This window comes from Phocoena sinus, chromosome 1, assembly GCF_008692025.1.
Source record: "Phocoena sinus isolate mPhoSin1 chromosome 1, mPhoSin1.pri, whole genome shotgun sequence".
NCBI classification, from domain to species: Eukaryota; Metazoa; Chordata; class Mammalia; order Artiodactyla; family Phocoenidae; genus Phocoena; species Phocoena sinus.
In genome coordinates this window covers 57,922,708-57,947,681 of record NC_045763.1, presented here as the reverse complement: position 1 = coordinate 57,947,681, position 24,974 = coordinate 57,922,708, and the positions used below count along the sequence as shown (strand labels likewise).

Genomic DNA, 24,974 nt, shown 5'->3' with positions numbered 1-24,974 from the left:
TCTGTCTACCCATCCATCCATGCATCCATTCATCCATACATAAATACTCTCCTTTCTCTTTCCTTATTGTAACTAGTCACAACACTGTCAGAGAGATAAACATTTAGAGGACAATGCAGTTAAAAATTTTTTTAACACATCTACTGAATAAATAGATGGGAAGTGTTAGTTGATCAATTAATTCAGGTAATTTAAATTGGAGCTGTCACATGGCTGACATTCTATTTTTTTTTCTTTTTTTTTTTTTTTTTTTTGCGGTACGCGGGCCTCCCACTGCCGTGGCGCCTCCCGCTGCGGAGCACAGGCTCCGGACGCGCAGGCTCAGCGGCCATGGCTCACGGGCCCAGCCGCTCCGCAGCATGTGGGATCTTCCCGGACCGGGGCACGAACCCGTGTCCCCTGCATCGGCAGGCGGACTCTCAATCACTGCGCCACCAGGGAAGCCCTTTTTTTTCTTTTTTAATGTTCTACTTTTTGCTTCTAACAATCATGTGGAAAAACTGGAGTATTTTTCCTTAGGAGGAAAGGATTTTTTAACATCTGCTATTGGTACTCAGTGTCTATTCTGTTTCTGTTCCCATACCTTCTCTAGTGTGCCTTTTAATAGTCCAGAGGCTGCAAAATGAAACTCAGACTCCCTTGTAATTAGGGTCCTAGATGCAGATTAGGGTCCATCAATTATAGGTACTACTTGAAATCTGGAGGATAGAAGGGAGGCAGAGGCCATTTTCCTGATGCTTTTTGGGCTGTTTTCTGCTGGTCAGCAGCCTAACTGAGATGTGGGGATCTTGTTAAACAGTGCTCCAGTCCAGTCTCAGTTTTGTAGTTGTTGAGAAGCAGTTTAGGCAGTGCCAGTAGGAGCTCTCTTATCCTTAGACTCTCATGAGGGTGGTGGGTTCTTGAATTCAATGGCTCCACTGACAGCCTTCTAATTTCTCTCCTTCCTGGTTGTAGCAGAGGTAGCAGCTCCCCTGGTGGACCAGTTCTGCAATCTTCTGGGAAATATTCTTGGAGATCCAGTCTAAAGCTTGTTCCTCTTTTTTTGTGTGAACATCTAAATCCCTGTGTTAAATCATTTTCTGCTTGAAATTAGCTATAGCAGCTTCTCTTTAATGCCCTGAACCCTGACACCCAGGCCTGCTGTGATCTCTTCCTGTAGGAAACACAAATGCTAAAAAGTCTGTGATCCCTTTGCCCAGGAGCCCTTTGGTGAAGAGGAAGGGGACTAATGGCTCCTTACCAGACTGCTGGTGGGAGCACAGCCTGGAGCTTGGTTACCCCTCCATCTATGGGGACCAGGAACTGCACATTGTTGAGGGCCACGGCCGTTGTCATTGCATCCGTATTGTATTTGTAATCTATGCGCAGGTCGGTGCTTGCCGGCTCACATCGCCAGTTCACTGCCAGGTTCAGAGGTGTGGACTGAATGCCCTGGGCTGACACCTTGCCAAAGACAGGAAGGAGAACATTTAAGGCTTGAATATTAATCTGAAACAAACCCAGAAGCTATTATTATCTCCCAATGGAATATTCGTAGATATCAAAATGTCATAATGTTGTTTGTGCCGCCCACAAGTGAGCACTCAGTAAAAAAATCACCATGAAGGGTGCCGTATGAGTGAGAGCTGGGTGCTTCAGGTGAACTGTTACAGATTAAAAATATAAAATCAATTATTAAAGTTTCTATAGCACTTTAGAGTTTACAATGCACTTTATGTCAGATAGGGAGCTGGTAGCACACTGGTTAGGAGCTGAGGCCAAGAAGGCAGACAATCCTGGGTGTGAGGTCGTTTTTCCTTTCTTTCTTTCCCTTTCTTTCTTTCTTTCTTTTAATTGAAATAGAGTTGCTATACAATATTATATAAGTTACAGGTGCACAATACAATGACTCATAATTTTAAAGGTTATACTCCATTTACAGTTATTATAAAGTATTGGCTATATTCCCCATGTTGTACAATATATCCTTGTACCTTATTTTATACCTAATGGTTTGTGCCTCTTAATCCCTTACTATTGCCCCTTCCCCTTTCCCTCTCCCCACTAGTTTGTTCTCTATATCTGTGAGTCTGCTTCTTTTTTGTTATATTCACTAGTTTGTTGAATTTTTTGATTCCACATATAAATGGTATCATACGGTATTTGTCCTTCTCTGTCTGACTTGTTTCACTTAGCATAATGCCCTCCAAGTCCATCCATGTTGCTGCAAATTTCATTCTTTTTTATGGCTGAGTAGTATTCTATTGTATACATATACCCCACATCTTCTTTAACCATTCATCTATTGATGGACATGTAGGTTGTTCCATACCTTGGCAAATTGTAAATAATGCTCCTGTGAACATGTATCTTTTCAAATTAGTGTTTTTGTTTTTTTCAGATATATTTGGGTGTGAGTTCTGATTGTCACTTCCAAGCTGAGTGATCTTTGACCAGTCACTAAAAACTTCTCTGTGCCTCAGTTATTTCCTCATTTGCCAAATGGGAATGATAATATATATTTTTTAATTTTTAAAAATGTTTTTGGCTGTACCATGTGGCATATGGGATCTTAGTTCCCTTACCATACTCATGGCCCCTGCACTGGAAGGGTGGACTTTTAACCACAGGACTGCCAGGGAAGTCCCAGAAATAATAATAATATTTATGCCTAGAGATGTTAGGAAGATTGAAGAAGATGTTTTATATGAAACACTCGGCCTAGTGCCTCATATACAGTAAGGAGTTAACATTTTAATACATGTTACCTATTAATATTCTTATCATATTTGCTCTTCACAAACCAGTGAGTTAGACAAAGGTGAATTTGACTAAGGAAAAGCCAGGTTTGAAGAAGCAGCAAAAAGTTATAAGACAATAATATCAACTAGAATCCTGGGCCCACAGTGAAAAATTTGCAAGGTTATTACTTCTATGTACCTTTTATAAGTACACGCGCACAGCAGGGGCCGTGTGGGTGGTGTCTGTGCCCTTGCAGTTTTACTCATGGAGTATAAGTTTTGCTGATTTTAAAGAATATAAACAGCTCTTTATTGGCCTAGTAATGCCTGCACATATGGACACCACGTGGACCTGAAGGCAGGCTGTGCTTAAAAGTCAGCCATGGGGGGGGACCTTGAAGATGGCGGAAGAGTAAGACGCGGAGATCGCCTTCCTCCCCACGGATACACCAGAAATACATCCACACGTGGAACAACTCCTACAGAACTCCTACTGAAGGCTGGCAGAAGACCTCAGACCTCCCAAAAGGCAAGAAACTCCCCACGTAACTGGGTAGGGCAAAAGAAAAAACAGAGACAAAAGAATAAGGACGGCACCTGCACCAGTGGGAGGGAGCTGTGAAGGAGGAAAAGTTTCCACACACTAGGAAGCCCCTCCGCGGGCGGAGACTGCGGGAGGCAGAGGGGGGAGTTTCGGGACCGCGGAGTAGTGCACAGCGACGGGTGCGGAGGGCAAAGCGGGGAGATTCCTGCACAGACGATCGGTGCCGACCAGCACTCACCAACCCGAGAGGCTTGCTGCTCACCCACCGGGGCGGGCGGGGCTGCGAGCTGAGGCTCGGGTTTTGGTTTTGGACGGAGCTCAGGGAGAGGACTGGGGTTGGCGGCTTGAACATAGCCTGAAGGGGTTAGTGCACCACGACTAGCCGGGAGGGAGTTCGGGGAAAAGCCTGCACCGGCCGAAGAGGCAAGAGACTTTTTCTTCCCTCTTTGTCTCCTGGTGCGCGAGGAGAGGGGTTTAAGAGCGCTGCTTAAAGGAACTCCAGAGACGGGCGCGAGCCGCGGCTGAGGGCGCGAGCCCCCGAGACGGGCGCGAGCCGCGGCTGAAAGCGCAAACCCCAGAGACGGGCGCGAGCCGCGGCTGAGGGCGCGAGCCCCCGAGACGGGCGCGAGCCGCGGCTGAAAGCGCAAACCCCAGAGACGGGCGCGAGCCGCGGCTGAAAGCGCAAACCCCAGAGACGGGCGCGAGCCGCGGCTAAAACCGCGGACCCCAGAGACGGGCGGGAGACGCTAAGGCTGCTGCTGCCGCCACCAAGGGGCCTGTGTGCGAGCACAGGTCACTCTCCACACCCCTCTTCCGCGGAGCCTGTGCAGCCCGCCACTGCCAGGTTCCCGGGATCCAGGGACAACTTCCCCGGGAGTACGCACGGCGGGTCTCAGGCTGGTGCAACGTCACGCCGGCCTCTGCCGCAACGTCACGCTGCCTCTGCAGCTGCAGGCCCGCCCCGCACGTAGTGCCCCTCCTACCCCCATCCCCCAACCCCCGGCCTGAAAAAACAGACGCCCTCCAGCGACCTACACGCAGAGGCAGGGCCAAATCCAAAGCTGAGCTCCTGTGAGCTGTGAAAACAAAGAAGAGAAAGGGAAATCTCTCCCAGCAGCCACAGAAGCAGCGGATTAAAGCTCCACAATCAACTTGATATACCCTGCATCTGTGGAATACCTGAATAGACAAGGAATGATCCCAAATTGAAGAGGTGGAATTTAGGAGCGAAATCTATGATTTTTTTCCCTTTTCCTCTTTTTGTGAAGGTGTACATGTATGCTCCTGTGTGACATCTAGTCTGTATACTCTAGCTTCCACCATTTGTCCTAGGGCTCTATCCGTCCATGACTTTTTTTAAAAAATTCTTTTTCTTAATAATTAAGTTTAATTGTAATAACTTTATTATACTTTACCTTCGTTCTTTCTTTCTTTCCTTCCTTCCCTCCCTCCTTTAGACAACGAATCACCCCAAATTGAGGAGGTGGTCTCAGGGAGCAGGATTTATGATTTTTCCCCCTTTACCTCTTTTTGTGAAGGTGTATGTGTATGCTTCTGTGTAAGATTTTCTCTGTATAGCTTTGCTTCCAACATTTGTCCTAAGGTTCTATCCGTCCCTTTTTTTTTTCTAAATATTTTTTAATTCAATAACTATATTATACTTTATTTTATTTTTACTGTATCATCTTTCTTTCTGTCTTTTTTTCCTTCTTTCCCTCCTTCCTTCCTTCCTCCCTCCCTCCCTCCCTCCCTCCTTTCTTTCCTTCTTTGCTTCTTTCTTCCTTCCTTCCTTTCCTCCTTTCCTTCTTTCTTTCCTCATACTTCTACTAATTCTCTCTACTTTTTCTCCCTTTTATTCTGAGCCGTGTGGATGAAAGGCTCTTGGTGCTCCAGCCAGGAGTCAGGGCTCTGCCTCTGAGGTAGGAGAGCCAACTTCAGGTCACTGGTCAACAAGAGACCTCCCAGCTCCACATAATATTAAACAGCGGAAATCTCCCAGAGACCTCCATCTTAACACCAGCACCCAGCTTCACTCAACGACCAGCAAGCCACAGTGCTGGACAACCTATGCCAAACAACTAGCAAAACAGGAACACAACCCCACCCATTAGCAGAGAGGCTGCCTAAAATCATAATAAGGCCACAGACACCCCAAAACACACCACCAGACGTGAACCTGCCCACTAGAGAGACAAGATCCAGCCTCATCCAGCACAACACAGGCACTAGTCCCCTCCACCAGGAAGCCTACACAACCCACTGAAACAACCTTAGCCACTGGAGACAGACATCAAAAACAACGGGAACTACGAACCTGCAGCCTGCAAAAAGGAGACCCCAAACACAGTAAGATAAGCAAAATGAGAAGACAGAAAAACACACAGCAGATGAAGGAGCAAGATAAAAACCCACCAGACCTAACAAATGAAGAGGAAATAGGCAATCTACCTGAAAAAGAATTCAGAATAATGATAGTAAGGATGATCCGAAATCTTGGAAGTAGAATGGACAAAATGCAAGAAACAGTTAACAAGGACCTACAAGAACTAAAGATGAAACAAGCAACGATGAACAATGCAATAAATGAAATTAAAATCACTCTAGATAGGATCAATAGCAGAATAACTGAGGCAGAAGAACGGATAAGTGACCTGGAAGATAAAGTAGTGGAAATAACTACTGCAGAGCAGAATAAAGAAAAAAGAATGAAAAGAACTGAGGACAGTCTCAGAGACCTCTGGGACAACATGAAACGCACCAACATTCGAATTATAGGGGTTCCAGAAGAAGAAGAAAGAAAGAAAGGGACTGAGAAAATATTTGAAGAGATTATAGTTGAAAACTTCCCTAATATGGGAAAGGAAATAGTTAATCAAGTCCAGGAAGCACAGAGGGTCCCATACAGGATAAATACAAGGAGAAACACGCCAAGACACATATTAATCAAACTGTCAAAAATTAAATACAAAGAAAGCATATTAAAAGCAGCAAGGGAAAAACAACAAATAACACACAAGGGAATCCCCATAAGGTTAACAGCGGACCTCTCAGCAGAAACCCTACAAGCCAGAAGGGAGTGGCAGGATATACTGAAAGTGATGAAGGAGAATAGCCTGAAACCAAGACTACTCTACCCAGCAAGGATCTCATTCACATTTGATGGAGAAATTAAAACCTTTACAGACAAGCAAAAGCTGAGAGAGTTCAGCACCACCAAACCAGCTTTACAACAAATGCTAAAGGAACTTCTCTAGACACGAAACACAAGAGAAGGAAATGACCTATAGTAGCGAACCCAAAACAATATATAAAATGGAAATAGGAACATACATATCAATAATTACCTTAAATGTAAATGGACTAAATGCTCCCACCAAAAGACACAGATTGGCTGAATGGATACAAAAACAAGACCCTTATATATGCTGTCTACAAGAGACCCACTTCAGAACTAGAGACACATACAGACTGAAAGTAAGGGGATGGAAAAAGATATTCCATGCAAATGGAAACCAAAAGAAAGCTGGAGTAGCAATTCTCATATCAGACAAAATAGACTTTAAAATAAGGACTATTAAAAGGGACAAAGAAGGACACTACATAATGATCAAGGGATCGATCCAAGAAGAAGATATAACAATTGTAAATATTTATGCACCCAACATAGGAGCACCTCAATACATAAGGCAAATACTAACAACCATAAAAGGGGAGATCAACAGTAACACATTCATAGTAGGGGACTTTAACACCCCACTTTCACCCATGGACAGATCATCCAAAATGAAAATAAATAAGGAAACACAAGCTTTAAATGATACATTAAACAAGATGGACTTAATTGATATTTATAGGACACTCCATCCAAAAACAACAGAATACACATTTTTCTCAAGTGCTCATGGAACATTCTCCAGGATAGATCATATCTTGGGTCACAAATCAAGCCTTGGTAAATTTAAGAAAACTGAAATTGTATCAAGTATCTTTTCCGACCACAACGCCATGAGACTAGATATCAATTACAGGAAAAGATCTGTAAAAAATACAAACACATGGAGGCTAAACAATACACTACTTAATAATGAAGTGATCACTGAAGAAATCAAAGAGGAAATTAAAAAATACCTAGAAACAAATGACAATGGAGACACAACGACCCAAAACCTATGGGATGCAGCAAAAGCAGTTCTAAGGGGGAAGTTTATAGCAATACAAGCCCACCTTAAGAAGCAGGAAACATCTCGAATAAACAACCTAACCTTGCACCTCAAGCAATTAGAGAAAGAAGAACAAAAAAACCCCAAAGCTAGCAGAAGGAAAGAAATCATAAAAATCAGATCAGAAATAAATGAAAAAGAAATGAAGGAAACAATAGCAAAGATCAATAAAACTAAAAGCTGGTTCTTTGAGAAGATAAACAAAATAGATAAACCACTAGCCAGACTCATCAAGAAAAAAAGGGAGAAGACTCAAATCAATAGAATTAGAAATGAAAAAGGAGAAGTAACAACTGACACTGCAGAAATAAAGAAAATCATGAGAGATTACTACAAGCAACTCTATGCCAATAAAATGGACAATCTGGAAGAAATGGACAAATTCTTAGAAATGCACAACCTGCCAAGACTGAATCAGGAAGAAATAGAAAATATTAACAGACCAATCACAAGCACTGAAATTGAAACTGTGATTAAAAACCTTCCAACAAACAAAAGCCCAGGACCAGATGGCTTCACAGGTGAATTCTATCAAACGTTTAGAGAAGAGCTAACACCTATCCTTCTCAAACTCTTCCAAAATATAGCAGAGGGAGGAACACTCCCAAATTCCTTCTACGAAGCCACCATCACCTTGATACCAAAACCAGACAAGGATGTCACAAAGAAAGAAAACTACAGGCCAATATCACTGATGAACATAGATGCAAAAATCCTCAACAAAATACTAGCAAACAGAATCCACCAGCACATTAAAAGGGTCATACACCATGATCAAGTGGGGTTTATTCCAGGAATGCAAGGATTCTTCAATATACGCAAATCTATCAATGTGATAAACTATATTAACAAATTGAAGGAGAAAAACCATATGATCATCTCAATAGATGCAGAGAAAGCTTTCGACAAAATTCAACACCCATTTATGATAAAAACCCTCCAGAAAGTAGGCATAGAGGGAACTTTCCTAAACATAATAAAAGCCATATATGACAAGCCCACAGCAAACATCATCCTCAATGGTGAAAAACTGAAAGCATTTCCACTAAAATCAGGAACAAGACAAGGTTGCCCACTCTCACCACTCTTATTCAACATAGTTTTGGAAGTTTTAGCCACAGCAATCAGAGAAGAAAAGGAAATAAAAGGAATCCAAATTGGAAAAGAAGAAGTAAAGCTGTCACTGTTTGCAGATGACATGATACTATACATAGAGAATCCTAAAGATGCTACCAGAAAACTACTAGAGCTAATCAATGAATTTGGTAAAGTAGCAGGATACAAAATTAATGCACAGAAATCTCTGGCATTCCTATATACTAATGATGAAAAATCTGAAAGTGAAATCAAGAAAACACTCCCATTTACCATTGCAACAAAAAGAATAAAATATCTAGGAATAAACCTACCTAAGGATACGAAAGACCTGTATGCAGAAAATTATAAGACACTGATGAAAGAAATTAAAGATGATACAAATAGATGGAGAGATATACCATGTTCTTGGATGGGAAGAATCAACATTGTGAAAATGACTCTACTACCCAAAGCAATCTACAGATTCAATGCAATCCCTATCAAACTACCACTGGCATTTTTCACAGAACTAGAACAAAAAATTTCGCAATTTGTATGGAAACACAAAAGACCCCGAATAGCCAAAGCAATCTTTAGAACGAAAAAAGGAGCTGGAGGAATAAGGCTCCCTGACTTCAGACTATATTACAAAGCAACAGTAATCAAGACAGTATGGTACTGGCACAAAAACAGAAAGATAGATCAGTGGAACAGGATAGAAAGCCCAGAGATAAACCCACGCACATATGGACACCTTATCTTTGATAAAGGAGGCAGGAATGTACAGTGGAGAAAGGACAGCCTCTTCAATAAATGGTGCTGGGAAAACTGGACAGGTACATGTAAAAGTATGAGATTAGATCACTCCCTAACACCATACACAAAAATAAGCTCAAAATGGATTAAAGACCTAAAAGTAAGGCCAGAAACTATCAAACTCTTAGAAGAAAACATAGGAAGAACACTCTATGACATAAATCACAGCAAGATCCTTTCTGACCCACCTCCTAGAGTAATGGAAATAAAAACAAAAATAAACAAATGGGACCTAATGAAACTTCAAAGCTTTTGCACAGCAAAGGAAACCATAACCAAGACCAAAAGACAACCCTCAGAATGGGAGAAAACATTTGCAAATGAAGCAACTGACAAAGGATTAATCTCCAATATTTACAAGCAGCTCATGCAGCTCAATAACAAAAATACAAACAACCCCATCCAAAAATGGGCAGAAGACCTAAATAGACATTTCTCCAAAGAAGATATACAGAATGCCAACAAACACATGAAAGAATGCTCAACATCATTAATCATTAGAGAAATGCAAATCAAAACTACAATGAGATATCATCTCACACCAGTCAGAATGGCCATCATCAAAAAATCAAGAAACAATAAATGCTGGAGAGGGTGTGGAGAAAAGGGGACACTCTTGCACTGCTGGTGGGAATGTGAATTGGTTCAGCCACTGTGGAGAACAGTATGGAGGTTCCTTAAAGAACTACAAATAGAATTACCATATGACCCAGCAATCCCACTACTTGGCATATACCCTGAGAAAACCAAAATTCAAAGAGAGTCATGTACCAAAATGTTCATTGCAGCTCTATTTACAATAGCCAGGACATGGAAACAACCTAAGCGCCCATCATCGGATGAATGGATAAAGAAGATGTGGCACATATACACAATGGAATATTACTCAGCCTTAAAAAGAAATGAAATTGAGCTATTTGTAATGAGATGGATAGACCTAGAATCTGTCATACAGAGTGAAGTAAGTCAGAAAGAAAAAGACAAATACCGTATGCTAACACATATATATGGAATTTAAGGGAAAAAAATGTCATGAAGAACCTAGGGGTAAGATAGGAATAAAGACGCAGACCTACTGGAGAACGGACTTAAGGATATGGGGAGGGGGAAGGGTGAGTTTTGACAGAGCGAGAGAGAGTCATGGACATATACACACTAACAAACGTAGTAAGGTAGATAGCTGGGGGGAAGCAGCCGCAAGGCACAGGGATATTAGCTCGGTGCTTTGTGACAGCCTGGAAGGGTGGGATGGGGAGAGTGGGAGGGAGGGAGACGCAAGAGGGAAGACATATGGGAACATATGTATATGTATAGCTGATTCACTTTGTTGTAAATCAGAAACTAACACACCATTGTAAAGCAATTATACCCCAATAAAGATGTTTAAAAAAAAAAAAAAAAAAAAAGTCAGCCATGGTTTTGCTGCAGAAACAGACCCAGACATGGATTCTTTTATAAGATGACAGACATGGCTTTTGATGACGTAATTTTAGTTTGATGACCATTATAATAAAAGCTTTAAAACTTTATAATAATCTCTATGATAAGCTTTATAATAAAGTTTTTAAACTTTAAATATTTTTAGCAGCCCAGTCCTCTGCAAATGCACTTTTATGTAGAAGTCTGTTACTTAAGATATAGCTCAAAAGCAGAGCAGACCCACTCTCCCCACCCATTTCTATACTCTGTCCTTGGCAGGAGTTCTCAACTTCTCAGTAGTTCCTCTACCTGGGGAGGTGCTTTATGGATATGTGATTGTCCCAGTTACTGGGAGGGTGCTACTGGTGGCCAGAAAGTAAACATGATGTGATTTGATCCCACAAAATGCTAATTATGCCTCCCAACCAATCCCTTGCATTGTTGAAAAACAATAACAACAGCACAACTAAACCACAACAAAAGGGATTCCTCAGAGCACCTTTAAAACAAAATGTCAGGCCTAGGGCTACTTACATTTCACAAAGTACTTTGAAATGTCACAGCCTATAAAATACCTAGGTAGGAATCATTTTTTCCTAATTTGCAGATGAGGAAACTGAGGCTCAGGGACATTAAGTGCCCAAGGTCAGTGGACAGTAGGAAGCTGACTTAATTCCAGAATTCAGTCTCTTGCCTTCATTATAGTACTTTATACCAAGCTCATATTGCAATAGGTGAATTCTGTTTACTTTCTACGTTTTGTTATAATGTCCAAAGCTTCAATGGTATTATTCTTACTAGAAAAACATTATATTCATTTGTATTTTTGTGAAATGTACAATTACATAGATGCTTCATGTTCAATGGTTCCCTTAGAACATGTGGTTTTCAATCCACAGGGTGCGTTATAATCATTTGGAGGACTTGTAAAAATATATACACCTACGTCACATCCTGAACCAATTAAATAAAAATCTCTGGGAGTGTCAGGGCCCAGTAGATGTCTCTGTCTCTGTCTCTGTCTCTATCTTTATCCCTCTCCCCTCCCACCTCCCCATCTCCATCTTTATCTATAAATAGATTTTTATAGAGACATCTATCTATATTTATATCTGTGTCTGTCTATAATTAGCACCAGTTCAGAATCAGCATTTGTTTATAACCGCCCTGGTGATTGTAAAGTACACTCATGTTTGAGATGCACTGATTTCTATTAAAGTACAACTTTCAAAAGAGATCAAGTGGCTAGGAATCAGTGGGATACTCACGCTCTCTAGAACCCTGGTTTGAAACAGGCTTATTTATTAAATCAGTAATATTCTGGGGTAAAGGGAAATCCTAAACACAAAAAGAAAGTTCTCATATCCTTTAATGTGTTGTACCAAATATTCTCATTAAATTATTTCTTAACATAAGTTTCATCAGAATTTAATTCATAGACTATCACATTATGAAAAAACACCAAATTACTTACATTTAATCATTTAAAGTAAGAGATTTTAGTACGGTAATATCTTAACGAAATTACAGTGAAATATTTTGTCAATATTTGTAATCTTAATTGATGTAGTTTTCTGAAAATTCATTTTTTGGCGTGTTTCCCTAAATTTGAATGAAATTTTTTACTTGCAGGTTTCAACTAATAAGAATATGTATGAATATTCTTGACACTATATAGCCTCCAAATAGTCTTTTAAGGTTTCTGTTTTCTTATAAATTCTAGCTTTTAAATAATATTGAAAGAAATTTTACTTTGTCTACTTTTATTTAATGTTAGGTATGTTAGAATATACATTTGTAATGTGAAAGAGACACCTTGACCATATAAATAGGCTTACCTGATATTTGAGCATATCCACGTTATAATATGTAGCCTGGGGCTTTTGTTCCGACACTTTCTTTAGGTGAATCATCAAATTTGGCATGTTTACCCAGAATTCCTTGGTATTGGCATCATTTTGGGTATTATCACTATTCAATTGGGAAGAAAAAATGATTGAGTAGCATTTTGTAACAAACATAAACCACACAAAAAAGCATATTTTCAAATTGTCATCTGATTTCTATCTCCATCTTTGACAATTTGTAGAGATTATATTATTAACAATAGTATAGTTTTAGTATAATTGTAGTCCTGAATGGTATTATGTTAATAGATTAATACCCATAGGGAGGCATTATTGTATTGCTATAAATCTCAGTGATTTGTACCCAGTAATATTACCCAGTAATATTAACCAATCGTGATGATAACTGGTTGCTTTAAACACTGAATTATTTATTAACCCAAATTTAATAGCCCTTTCTACATCGCCACCATTTCCTATGAATTAGTCGGTTAATGCAATCAAGGAGTCGAGTACATTGATTTTCTGTTGAATTTACTTGAACAGTAGGGTCTCAGAAATTACTTAGTAAATATTTGTAAGCGAACATTTGTAAACAAATGTGTAAACAAATATCTGTAAACACGGTCTTTATCTCCAACTGAGGAGAAAACGGTGATACTAAAATTATCATGCTCCTTTTTTAGCATTCACAATAGTTCATCTAAGAGTATCTAAATCATAAAAAGTCACCTCACTTATAAGATGATCCTGGAATTTAAATGATAATAACCAAGGTAGTTACACTAGAGAGTGCAGTCTTGGTGAATTAAGGAGTTTTATATTCCTATGAGGGTCGTCAATGTTACTCTGCGGCCTCTCCACAGGCCACTCCCCCCGTGTCTTGTGAAAATGTTTGTCTCAATGGCAAAAAGAATCAGGCTAGAGTGTGAAAAGCATCTGCTCACTTCTCACATGATGAAAAAACTGGGGCCCAAGTGTCTCAGTAATTTACTGGCATTTCACTTTCAGAATATCCTATGTAATACAATAATGGTAGGTAGAAGTTTTTGAGCCTCTATTATGTGCTAGGCACTCTGTTAGATACATTATAAACTATATCATTAAAATCTACCCTGCAAAAGAAGAATTATCTTCCTTTTTAAAAATAAGCATATGTTATAAAAAGAGAAAATTAGAGGTCACAGAGACAGAAGGGTGTGATACAGTGATAAAGGCAGGTCAAAAGTAAGTTCCTATGGTTCAGCCTCCAGAAGCCAAGCATATCAAGAGCTGAGTCAAAAAAAACATCAGGGCCTTGAATCTGCTTCTGGTCAGTTAGGAACGAGTGGTCATGGACACCAAGTCTCAGCAGGACCCCTGTGGTTCTGTTGTGCCTGCTATAGGTTGTTGAGGACAGAGAAAACCCTGTGCCTCTGGGCAGGAGGAAGTGAATGGAAAAGACTCCTGGCCCCTCGTCCTTGCCCCTGGCCCAGCTAAGCTAAGGATGCTGATAAGTGTTGTCTAAACTGTTATTATCTAAAACATCCAAGTTACCCAGAGCCTCCAGAGTGGTACCTACACAGGAGGCTGGAGCTAAGAACAATAGAGGTTCAGCAAAATTAAGTAATTTACTTAAGGTTGAACAGCTAATAAGTAAGAGAGTCAAGATTCCAGCCCAGGTCAGTCTTACTGCAGGTCATACTTTCCCACTATACCGAAAGAGGTGTGGAATTAATATCCAGCAACATTTTATTAATTTGTGCTAAGTAAATCCAAATAACTGAGAAAATCCCAATTATATGTTTAATAACAAAATAAGCTAAGTCATATGTCTATGAAAATTCCTCAGAGAACTTGCTTTAACAAATAGTCAAGAAAGGTTTGTCAATCAAAAGCTTGCACAGAGATGCAATTCCTGACTACTCATAAAGCCTTGAGAATTCTTCAGACTCAATTGGTTTAGCGATTGTTCCTGAACATCCTTTGTAAGCCAATCCCTTTCATAAGGGAAAAGTAGAAGTAAATTTCAATTTGGTCCCTGTCACAGGGATTGCAAACCCAAATGTCTCCAGGGACCTAAACTAACCTAACCTAAATAAGTCTTTCAGTAAGGATAACTGAGAAGATTGGCTGGGTGTAAGATAACAGATGAAGAAAGGCTTGAACAGCATTTGAGAATAATGCTTGGTTCCATGACCTTTTGAAAAGTAGGGGTGGCAGCAGGGGTGGTGGAGTGGAGCTACATACCAAAACCAAACAGTCTCTAGGACTGATGGGTCACCAATCACAGCCCTGACACAATCATCAAATACTTAGAGTTAATAAAGTCCAAATTAATAAGAATTTTTTTGCTTTTGCTTTTGTTTTGTTTAAAAAACAACTTAAGGGTCCATATAATGTTTTGTCACACAAAACATTCTCAGACTGATATTTAGTTCAATTCATAGGACTGATATATTAATATAAGTATAAAACTCTGACACATATGCCTAAGAACTTGGCAACATAACTGCCTAAAAGTGCAACAAAAGCTATAACTATCGCACCAGTGATATTTACAGACAAACTGGTGAGATGGTGGCACGTAATTCCTAATTTCAGATGGAGGAACCTAGAAAAATAAAATCAACTCGCTGTGAGGCTCGCTGTGCACATCAAAAACACAGAGGGAAACTGGAATAAGAAGTTCCCAATTTCCAATCTTGATCATTTCACATTTATTTTTCATTTAAAGGGTGAGCATTTCTTTTGTATTTTTAAGCCTGGAATCAAGTTTGCCAATTAAACCATCGCAAGGACCAAAGAGAAGGAGGTGATCTTGGTCATCACCTGAAACACCTGTGACTGTTTTTCATCATGGGAGCGAAAAAGTCTCATTCGGGCAAGAGAAAGAGAGTGACTGTATTGGTCCTCAGATTCCAAATAACCTTTAGTTATTTCTACATAAATATCCAGCTTGACAAAATTCTCTAAGTTATAGTTGAATTGTTCATTCATTCAACAAAGACTACTCAAGTCCTTATTAGGCATAGTGGAAGGTACTGAGGATACGGTGGTGAACCAATAGATGTGTTCTATTCCCTCATGGATTTTACAGTCTAGTGGGGGAGATGGATGGATGAAGAAGACAAATAGATATGTAATTATTAGTTTTAGTAAGTGTGACAAAGGGAAGAATAGGGAAGATGGAGAGAGAATAACAAGGTGATGTGATTTAGTGTGGGAGTGGGGAGGAGAGTGGGGAGGTCAGGGGAGGCTGAGTGCAGCTGAGATCTGAAGGATGAGAAAGAGTCCGGTGAAGAAGTGTGGGAATCCTGTTGGAGGCAGAGGAAACAAGCATACAAAGTCTTGATGTGGGAAAGGACTCAGCAGTTCCCAAGACTGGCAGGTCTGGCTGGAGCTACAAGGATTCTGAGGAGGATGGTGGGAGATGAGGACAGACAGACAGGCAAGAGTGGATGACTCAGGGTCTTGAAGGCAATGGTAACAAGTTTGGATTCTGGTACAGATGCAATGGGAAGCCATCAGAGGACTACGAGCGAGGATAACCTGATTTATGTCAAAAAAGGTCATCTGGTTATTGTGTGTAGGAGTGGGGCAAGACTGGATGCAGGGAGGGAAGGAGGAAAGCAGTTGCTGTGGTCCAGGGAAATGACAGTCATCATTTGGATAGAAGAAGTGATGATAACAGGGAAAAAGTGGCCATTTTAGAGAGAGAATTTTGGATGGAGTATCAGGACTTATTGATGGAAAAAACTGTCAAGAATGACTTTTTTTGTCTCATCCATTGTCAATAATTAACTTGTAGGGTGGATCATTTTTTAGTAGCATGTATATATGTGTGTGTTGTGTGAATGTGTATGTGCGTATATATATATGATAAAGACTTCAGACTTAATAGGAAATGTGAAGAAGTGTATTTATGTAAACAAATTCACATAAGCTTCTTTGATGCCATACATGTAAAGTTCCATCAAAACAATCATCATTACAGTACAATGAAATTACATGTTTAACAAAGAGATTTTCAAGCTTATATGAAGAGTAGCTCACAGTTCAGATATCATTTGATTTTAGAAGATGCCAATACAACAAATGGACTTTATTCCTTTTATTGGGCTCATTTTCCACCATCCTCATCCATTGTCTACCAGTGATAAGCAAAACAGACAATGACTAAATTGTCACTAATGCAGATTTCATTACTCTAAATGTCTCTTTAGCCACTTGAGATAGATGGCCATTAAAATACATATATGCACACACACACAATCACCCACCAACAATTTTTACAGCTGGTAAAAGTTCTGGGATTGAATCTATAAACATATCTGAGTAGCGGTAATTTCAGTACAGTGTACCTCTCTCGCTAAAGTACATCCCTCATCTAAGAATAAGGTGCTAAGCCACACACATCTCTAAAAAATTTGTGCAAAATATATTTACCAGCAGAGAAGTTGGGGATTTGGCAGGACGTGTTCTAACCTGCTGAAATTTGTCACCCGAAAAGTCAGGGCAGCTGGCGATGGGTTGTTGGCAAAGTGTCTGGTGATGCCGGCAGGAAAGGACAACACCATTTCTCCAGTAATCTTCACGATACATCTGGCGTATCACAACACGTGAGAGGAAAGAGAGGAAACCTAGGTCAGCATGTGAATCAAAGCAGTTGTGAAAAGCAAAGATTTCTGTAACAATATGACACAGCAGAAGAGAGGAAAAGTAAGCTCTTACAATATCTAAAGAACTGAGGACTCAAAGGTTTATTTTAACACGTCTCCAAAAAAGGTGGCTGTTTTGTTGAAGGTGTTTTTGCACCGTTAGAAGAGAAGTGCAGCTTTTTTCTTTCTGTAGAAAAGTCTGTATGTTCACCTCACAAACAGAATCATTTATTCTGGTGATTCTCTCTCTTTGCTGAATTGATGGCAGCATATTTGACGATACTAAATAATTGCACAATGTTACCACACTATTCACTGGGACTTATTTTAGTTTTCTGAGTAATGTGATTGATGCCTTGAGTGTGTTCTTTTATGGACACATGGGGTAAACTTCCTGCTTCCCACTTAATTAGATCTTTATTCCATTAACTTGTCTATCTGGTTGAAATGATAAAATCAGTCATATATATAAGTTAACACAGTTGGATGATAATTTGGAAGGAATAATAATCCTTTCTAAAAAGGGGCTTTATTGAAGTATAGTCGATATATAATAACTGGTGCTTATTTATAGTGTAAATTTCCATCATTTTTGACATAATCTACATCTATGAAACCATCACACAATCAAGATAATCAAAATATCCAACGTCCCTAAGAGTCTCCCCCTGTGTTTTTGTTTCCCTCTCTCCTGCCCTTCTCCATCCTTTCCCTCGATGTCCCTTGGTAATTACTAATATATTTTCTGACATTACATATTAGTTTGGACTTTCTAAAATTTTAGATAAACAGAATTGTAAGGTGTGTGATTTTTTTTTTGGTCTGATTTTTTCCACTCAGCATAATTATTTTGAGATTCATCCATGTAGTGTGTGAATCAATAGCTCATGTCTTTTTATTGCTGGGTGGAATATGGATATACCACAGGTTCGGTTTGAAAATTCATTCACTTGTTGAAGAACATTTGCATTCTTTCTGTCTTTTGCCTATTACAAATGAAGCTGTGATAAATATGTGTGTACAAGCCTGTGTATGGGCACATACTCTTATTTCCCTTGGAGAAATATATGACTGGATCACATGATAGGTGTACCTTTAACTTTTTAAGAAACTGCCAAACTCTTTTGTGAAGTGGAAAATACAGCTGAGTGTGAGAGTTTCAGTTCCTCTCCATCCTCACCAACATTTGGTAGGATCTGTCTTTTGATTTGTCATTCTCATAGGTGAGTAACAGTATCTTATTGGTTTTTTTGTTTGTTTGTTGTTTTTTTTTTGCGGTACGCGGGCCTCTCACTGCTGTGGCCTCTCCCGTTGCGGAGCACAGGCTCCGGACGCGCAGGCTCAGCGGCCATGGCTCACGGGCCCAGCCGCTCCGCGGCATGTGGGATCCTCCCGGACCGGGGTACGAACCCGCGTCCCCTGCATCGGCAGGCGGACTCTCAACCACCGCGCCACCAGGGGAGCCCTCATTGTTGTTTAAATCTGCATTTCCCTAATGGCTAAGGATCTTAGCACCTTTTCACGTGCTTATTTGTCATCAGTTATTTACTCAGGTGAAGTGTCTGCTCAGATTTTCTGCCAGTTTTTAAAACTGAGTTTTCTGTTCTTTTATTGATTTGGGTTGTTTTTTTTTTTTTGGTACATTCTGGATGTAAGTAATTTATCAAATACATGCTTTGCAAAGATTTTTTTTTCCCCCGTCGGGGGCTTGTTTTTTTTTTTTTTCTTTCTCTTAAGAGTAATTTGAAGGGCAGAAATTTTAACTTCATCAATTTATTCTTTTATGGGTTGTAGCTAACACTTTATTCTTTTGGAGTCTTATCTGAGAAATCTTTGCTAAATCCAAGGTCACAAACATTCCACCTATGTTTTATTCTAGAAATTTTTAATTTTTAGTTTTACATTTAGCTTTGTGATCTATTTTTGGTTAATTTTCTGTGCGGTATGCGTCCAAGTTCATTTTTTAGTGTGTGGATGTGGGTATCTAATTGTTCTATCACCATCTGTTGAATTTATCCACTTGGTAATTTTGTTGAAATTCAGTTGTCCATATATGTGTTGGCCTATTTCTAAATTCTCTATTCTGTTCCGTTGATCTATTTTGTCCGTCTTTACAACAATCCCACACTGTCTTGATTGCTGTAGCTTTAAAGTTATTCTGAGATCAAGTAGTATTAGTCTACCAACTTTGTTCTCTTTCAAAATAGTTATGGCTATTTTAAGTTCTTTGTATTTCCACATGAAACTTAGGATCACTGTGCCAATTTCTCCATAAAATCAGTGGAGTTCCAATTCACCCTTTACTGTCTGCTCTGAGAGAATTAGTATTGGGCCATTAATATATTTTTTCTTTGCCAACGTAACAGGCACTGTCTTACTTTTTGTCAGTAGAGGGCACTAGAAAGACATTGCAGGAAGAAGAGACCTTTTTCCCCTTCCTGGTTCCAGTGCGCTTGCTAGGCAGTCCTCTGCAGTACTCAAGGCTTTTCTAGAGCTAGGCTCCTGCAGTGCAGGAGGCACGTGGCACCCAAGAGTATGGGTACTGCAACCCGTGTGGCTTTGCTAGTGCCCAGTAACTGGCAGCTTCCGGAGCCTCTGGCTCCTGAGGTACGTGTGGCTGGGCTGTCCCAGCGCCCAGCTCTTTTAATGCAGATGGGGTCCCTGGCTCCAGGCTCCTATCATATGCACACCTTCTCCATAGCCAGCTTCTGCAGTGCATGGTGGTCTGAGGTACCCACAGGCCATTAGCTTCCTCGGGCACCCTCCTCAGCCAGTTTTGCAGTGGAGTGTGTCTCAGTGAGACACCTCCCACGAACGCCTGTGAGTCTGCTGGGCTCTCCCTATGCCATGGCCTGGAAACTCCCCAGGAAGTCAGTTGGGGCAATCATAATCTCACCTCTCAGGGGTCACTGTCCTTCACCTGGGGTCCTGTGTCTTGCAAACCATTGTTTCATATATTTTGTCTGTTTGTGCAGTGTTTTCAAGTAGAAGCGTAAATTGGTCCCTGTTAATCCACCTTAACCTGGAGCAGAAATCTCAAAAAGACTTTTCTTCTTTGGGAAATGCTAAATATTTAAAATGAGTGAACTTCTTTATAACTTTCCTATACATCTGGATAATTGACCCTTGTACCATTTCTGCAACTTTAAGTTCAGGAGTGTACTTTCTAGGGAAATTGAGGTTAATAAATGAAAACTTTGCTCACACTTGAATATAGGAAACTCTATTTGCCCCATAGTCACCTTGTATGCTGTGTAATTGTGACTGATGAGGCATAGTGGCTCAGATGAGATGGTCCTTGGCACACATTCAAAACGGCTTGTGTGAAGAACTGCTATAGCCTTGTTTGTGTAAGGCTGGGTTTGGGGTAGAGGTGGAGGGCAGGTGAGCTTCCTAAAGTTGCCATGTGCCCCTCCTCCCACTCAGATAATATCATCCCTAACTCTGAACTGCTCTGAATGAGAATTCTGGTTTCTGGAAGTTTGCCCCTCCATCCCTGCTGCAGAATATTGCTGATCTCTCCGTTTGGTGCCAACTCTTCTTCCTTCTCTATCTTTCAGACCCATAAGGCTTGCTTGATTTACTGGTGATGAATTGGTGCTAAGCCTGGACTTCCCCTTAAGCTGAGTCTACTCTTTATGTTTTTCAACATGTGGGCAAGAAAAATTTTATTTGATGACTCTAGAAGAAAATAATAACTACTCAGAGCACTTGTTAATCTAGGCTTCAGCACCTACCATCACTCAGTCCACTGTTAGCAGTGGTTGCTCAAATGTTTTTTTAATTGCTAAGGGATCTGCTCAGTTTCTTTTCCAGGTTGCTCAAAATGAGCTCTAAGTGGTGTCTTGGTGGAGGATAAAGTTTCTCTTTTGAAAGAAAGTCAGCAAGGGGAGGAGGTGGAATTTATTAAGTCAATAAACATTTATGGATGCCTAACTATGTAAGCTGGGGTTGTTTGTTTTTGTTGTGAGTGGGGAGGCAATTAAAAAATGAGCAAAAGACATATATACGCTAATATGTATAAAATAGATAACTAATAAGAACCTACTGTATAAAAAATAAATAAAATAAAATTCAAAAAAGATGAGCAAAAGAGCCCCTGCCTTCAAAGGGCTTACAGTGTCAGATGGACTATGAGAGAAGTAGTCAGTATAAGCCAATAGATGAAGCACCCAGGTTCGTCAGTTACATTACATTTCTTTCTCTTTTTTTTTTTTTTGCGGTATGCGGGCCTCTCACTGCCGTGGCCTCTCCCGTTGCGGAGCACAGGCTCCGGACGCGCAGGCTCAGCGGCCATGGCTCACGGGCACAGCCGCTCCGCGGCATGTGGGATCTTCCCGGACCCGGGCACAAACCCGTGTCCCCTGCATCAGCAGGCGGACTCTCAACCACTGCGCCACCAGGGAAGCCCTACATTACATTTCTGAACTGCATCTCAATTGTCAGAGTCAGACCTTTGGTGATTTATTAATCCATCCAGTGTCTAAGTCGATCTAAAATTTTTTATATAAAAATTAATATTTTCAACCTATGCTCACTCACTAAAGGAAAGTCTTTGTTCAACAGTAATGATTGTTCCTATCAGTGTGTGATGTGGCTACATTTCATGTGAGTTTAAATCATGGAAATCTGAAATACTGCTATATGGAAATATTGACATAGGTACTTTATGAAGTAAATTTAAAACCCTATGAATCCCCATATGAAACATCTGTCTAGAATGGCAAGATTTCCAAGTCAACTGGTCTAGAGCCTTGTAAACTGGGCTCTCCCTGTTACCACAGGCAGCATCATGTTAGCTGGTCAATAGAAACACTGGCCAATTTTGGTCAGGAAATGTGTGGATTTGATTTATGTGAGGTCATCAGAAATATATCCCTCTCATAAAGTGTAAGTTTTACTGCTTTGATAACTAAGCTCATGGTTTTCTGTTCAAGCATACACACTTCTGCACATAGGCTGCTTCCCTTCCTTTATCATCCCCTTTTATTGACTTGGGTACCAGGCAAAAACTCCTTTTCATATTCAAGACTCAGTTCAAAGGCAGGCCTTTCCAAGGTCTTTGTTAATATCTTCTCCATTCAGCCCTCTTTAGTTTTTCCTTTCTTTAGTTTCCTTGGACAAATGGACAGATTTTTTTTTTTTTTTTTTTTTTTTTTGCATTACGCAGGCCCCTCACTGTTGTGGCCTCTCCTGCTGCGGAGCACAGGCTCCAGACGCACAGGCTCAGTGGCCATGGCTCACGGGCCCAGCTGCTCCGTGGCATGTGGGATCCTCCCAGACCAGGGCACAAACCCGCGTCCCCTGCATCGGCAGGCAGACTCTCAACCACTGAGCCACCAGGGAAGCCCAAGGACAGATTAAAAAAAAAAACTGCTTTGTAGTTTCTTGCACGTATTTACTACTGTGAAGGCAAGTACTGTGTCTTAGGTTCTGGGAAGGCAAAGGTATAAAACACAGAACCCAGTGCAGAGTAGGAACTCAATAAAGTTTTTTAAAAATAAATCCATACATTTAACAATTATATATTGGCTGCCTAATCAACATACCAGGCATTGTGTAATGCACTAGAATGGGCAGTGAGAAACAGGACAAATGTGGTCTTGAGCAAACTTCTAGTTTAAGCAGGGAGATATACACTTGAATAACTAATTGAAATATGGTGTTAAGGGAAGGATAGACTATAACTGAGAAGCCTAAGGTTTTCTTGGGAATTAGAGAATTAGTTCCTAGCACAAGAGTTGTTCAAATAGGAGCTAATAACGGGAAATACGTTTCCCCCAGGTGGCAGCAAAGTCAAGGAGTTCTCTGCCTTTGAGCTACTGAGAAAGACTCAGATGCCAGAATACCAGTAGTGGATTTTTTTTCCAGTGTATGGTCTGAAAACAAATGGGGAAGTCTTTGATACAGGATGAGAGAGAACCACAGGCAAAGCAAAGCCACGTGCGTTTTCTGCATCATTTCTCTATGTGGCGCTGTGTTTGGCTTTATCCTGCTCCCCACCTCTCCCCATGATGGAACTTTTGAACTTGAGTTGTTTCTTTGAAAGTGCATAACAAAGGAACAGCAATTAAAGTCATTCACTGCTTGGAGATGACATTAAATTTAGAAGAATGTCACTTCATGATCTGTTCATAAATTTCAGATCTCATAATTTCAATGAAATATACTAAATCTCCCATCTACCAATATACAGTATACACTACAGCTACTTATGGCAATATAATTGAAAAAAGACTCGATATGTGCAGTCATCCACAGATCAAAGGCTCAGTTTATTTGGAAGGGCATAGGAAAAGCACTAATATTAATTTGGCTCAAGTACCACATCACTGGAATGCTAAAGTCATGGACACCAGGCTGACTGGTACAGACCTCCGCAGACACTTGTCAGAGTGTGCTGGGGAAACGGAAACTAGATGAAGAACCCAGCTTGTATAGGGACAGGTTCGCAGGTGACTGGTAGGGTCTTTAAATCCCAAGACCACTTCTTGGGATTTAAAAAGGATTATTATTCAGGACTTCTTAACTCCCATTGCCCCATATCTACACCTCTTCTATAGTGGACTTTGCATTATATTTATGTACAAGTTTTATTTTCCATATCAATTGTCTTCACCACCAATATATCCCTGTCTAGCACAATGGCAGCCACATAATAGACATTCTGTAAATGTTAGGTGAGTAATTAAACTCAACTTGTTCAGCAAATATGCACTGGGTGCTCCATGCCAGGTCCTGTTTTAGGTACTGAGGATATAACAATGAACAAAATACTTAAAGTCCCAGCTCTCATGAAGCTTACACTCTAGTGGGGGAAGGGACAGACAGTGGACACTGAAAACATGGAACATGTTAATTAGCATGTTCATTAACTAGAAAACAGTAAGTATGTTAACTACGAAGGAAGAGAAAGTGAAGTAGGGAGAAAGGAAATGTTGACAGCGGAGAGGGCAGGAGAATTGCTATTTTACATAGAAGGTCTCTGATAAATCTGCTGAAGAATCATGAAGGAAGTGAGGGGGCAAGTCACTCAGATAGTTGCGAGAAGATTTCACTAAGGCGGAAGGAGCAACAAATGCAAAGACCCTGGGGTGCAGGTGGGGTTGGGCTGATGAAAGAAAAACAGCCATGAAGCCAGAGTGGCTAGAGGGGAGTGATTAAGGACGAGGGTGACGGAGGCAAGATCAGAGAGGTGGCAACTGGGATGGGTCGTGAAGGACAAATCTTATAGACCATTATGAAGCATTTGTCTTTAACTTTGAACAAGTTAGGAAGATTTTGAGCTGAGGAGTGACATGTTACATTGAAAATAGATTTCAGGGGGGACCAGAAGTGGAAGTACCCCTACTACCAATTGGATCTGTCTGAATAAATGAACGAATAAATGAATGAATGAAAGCCAATTAGTAAGCAGACAAAAAAGCATTCATTCTCGTGTGATCCTTAGTGTTTTTCACTCCATTATAGACACCTCTCCACATTTTCAACTACTCATTTTTTTTAGGGTGTGTTTCTACCTGCAATTCAGGGAAGCCTGAGCTTTCTAAGGTCCAGGTCAGTCAGTAATAAGTAGTCTTTAGAACTGGTGTGACAGAAAGTCATGCAAATTCTTTACTCAAAGAAGGGTCTACAGAAGAAACATGTATGTATGTATACAAAGTCTGTATACAACCTAAGCGAATGATGCT

The 24,974-nt window shown here is 40.4% G+C and overlaps 1 protein-coding gene across 11 annotated transcripts in view; it reads right to left on the bottom strand.

Moving 5' to 3' along the window:
• Positions 1-24,974, bottom strand: part of SGIP1 (SH3GL interacting endocytic adaptor 1) — a 218,285-nt gene that overhangs the window by 3,444 nt on the left and 189,867 nt on the right. For all 11 annotated transcript variants that reach the window (XM_032611983.1, XM_032611953.1, XM_032611992.1 and 8 more), the window contains 3 exons: positions 17,072-17,227; positions 12,635-12,767; positions 1,241-1,443 (listed from right to left, as the gene is read on the bottom strand). In XM_032611983.1, the coding sequence (XP_032467874.1) occupies positions 1,241-1,443; positions 12,635-12,767; positions 17,072-17,227 (492 nt within the window). The remainder of the gene's footprint in view (positions 1-1,240; positions 1,444-12,634; positions 12,768-17,071; positions 17,228-24,974) is intronic.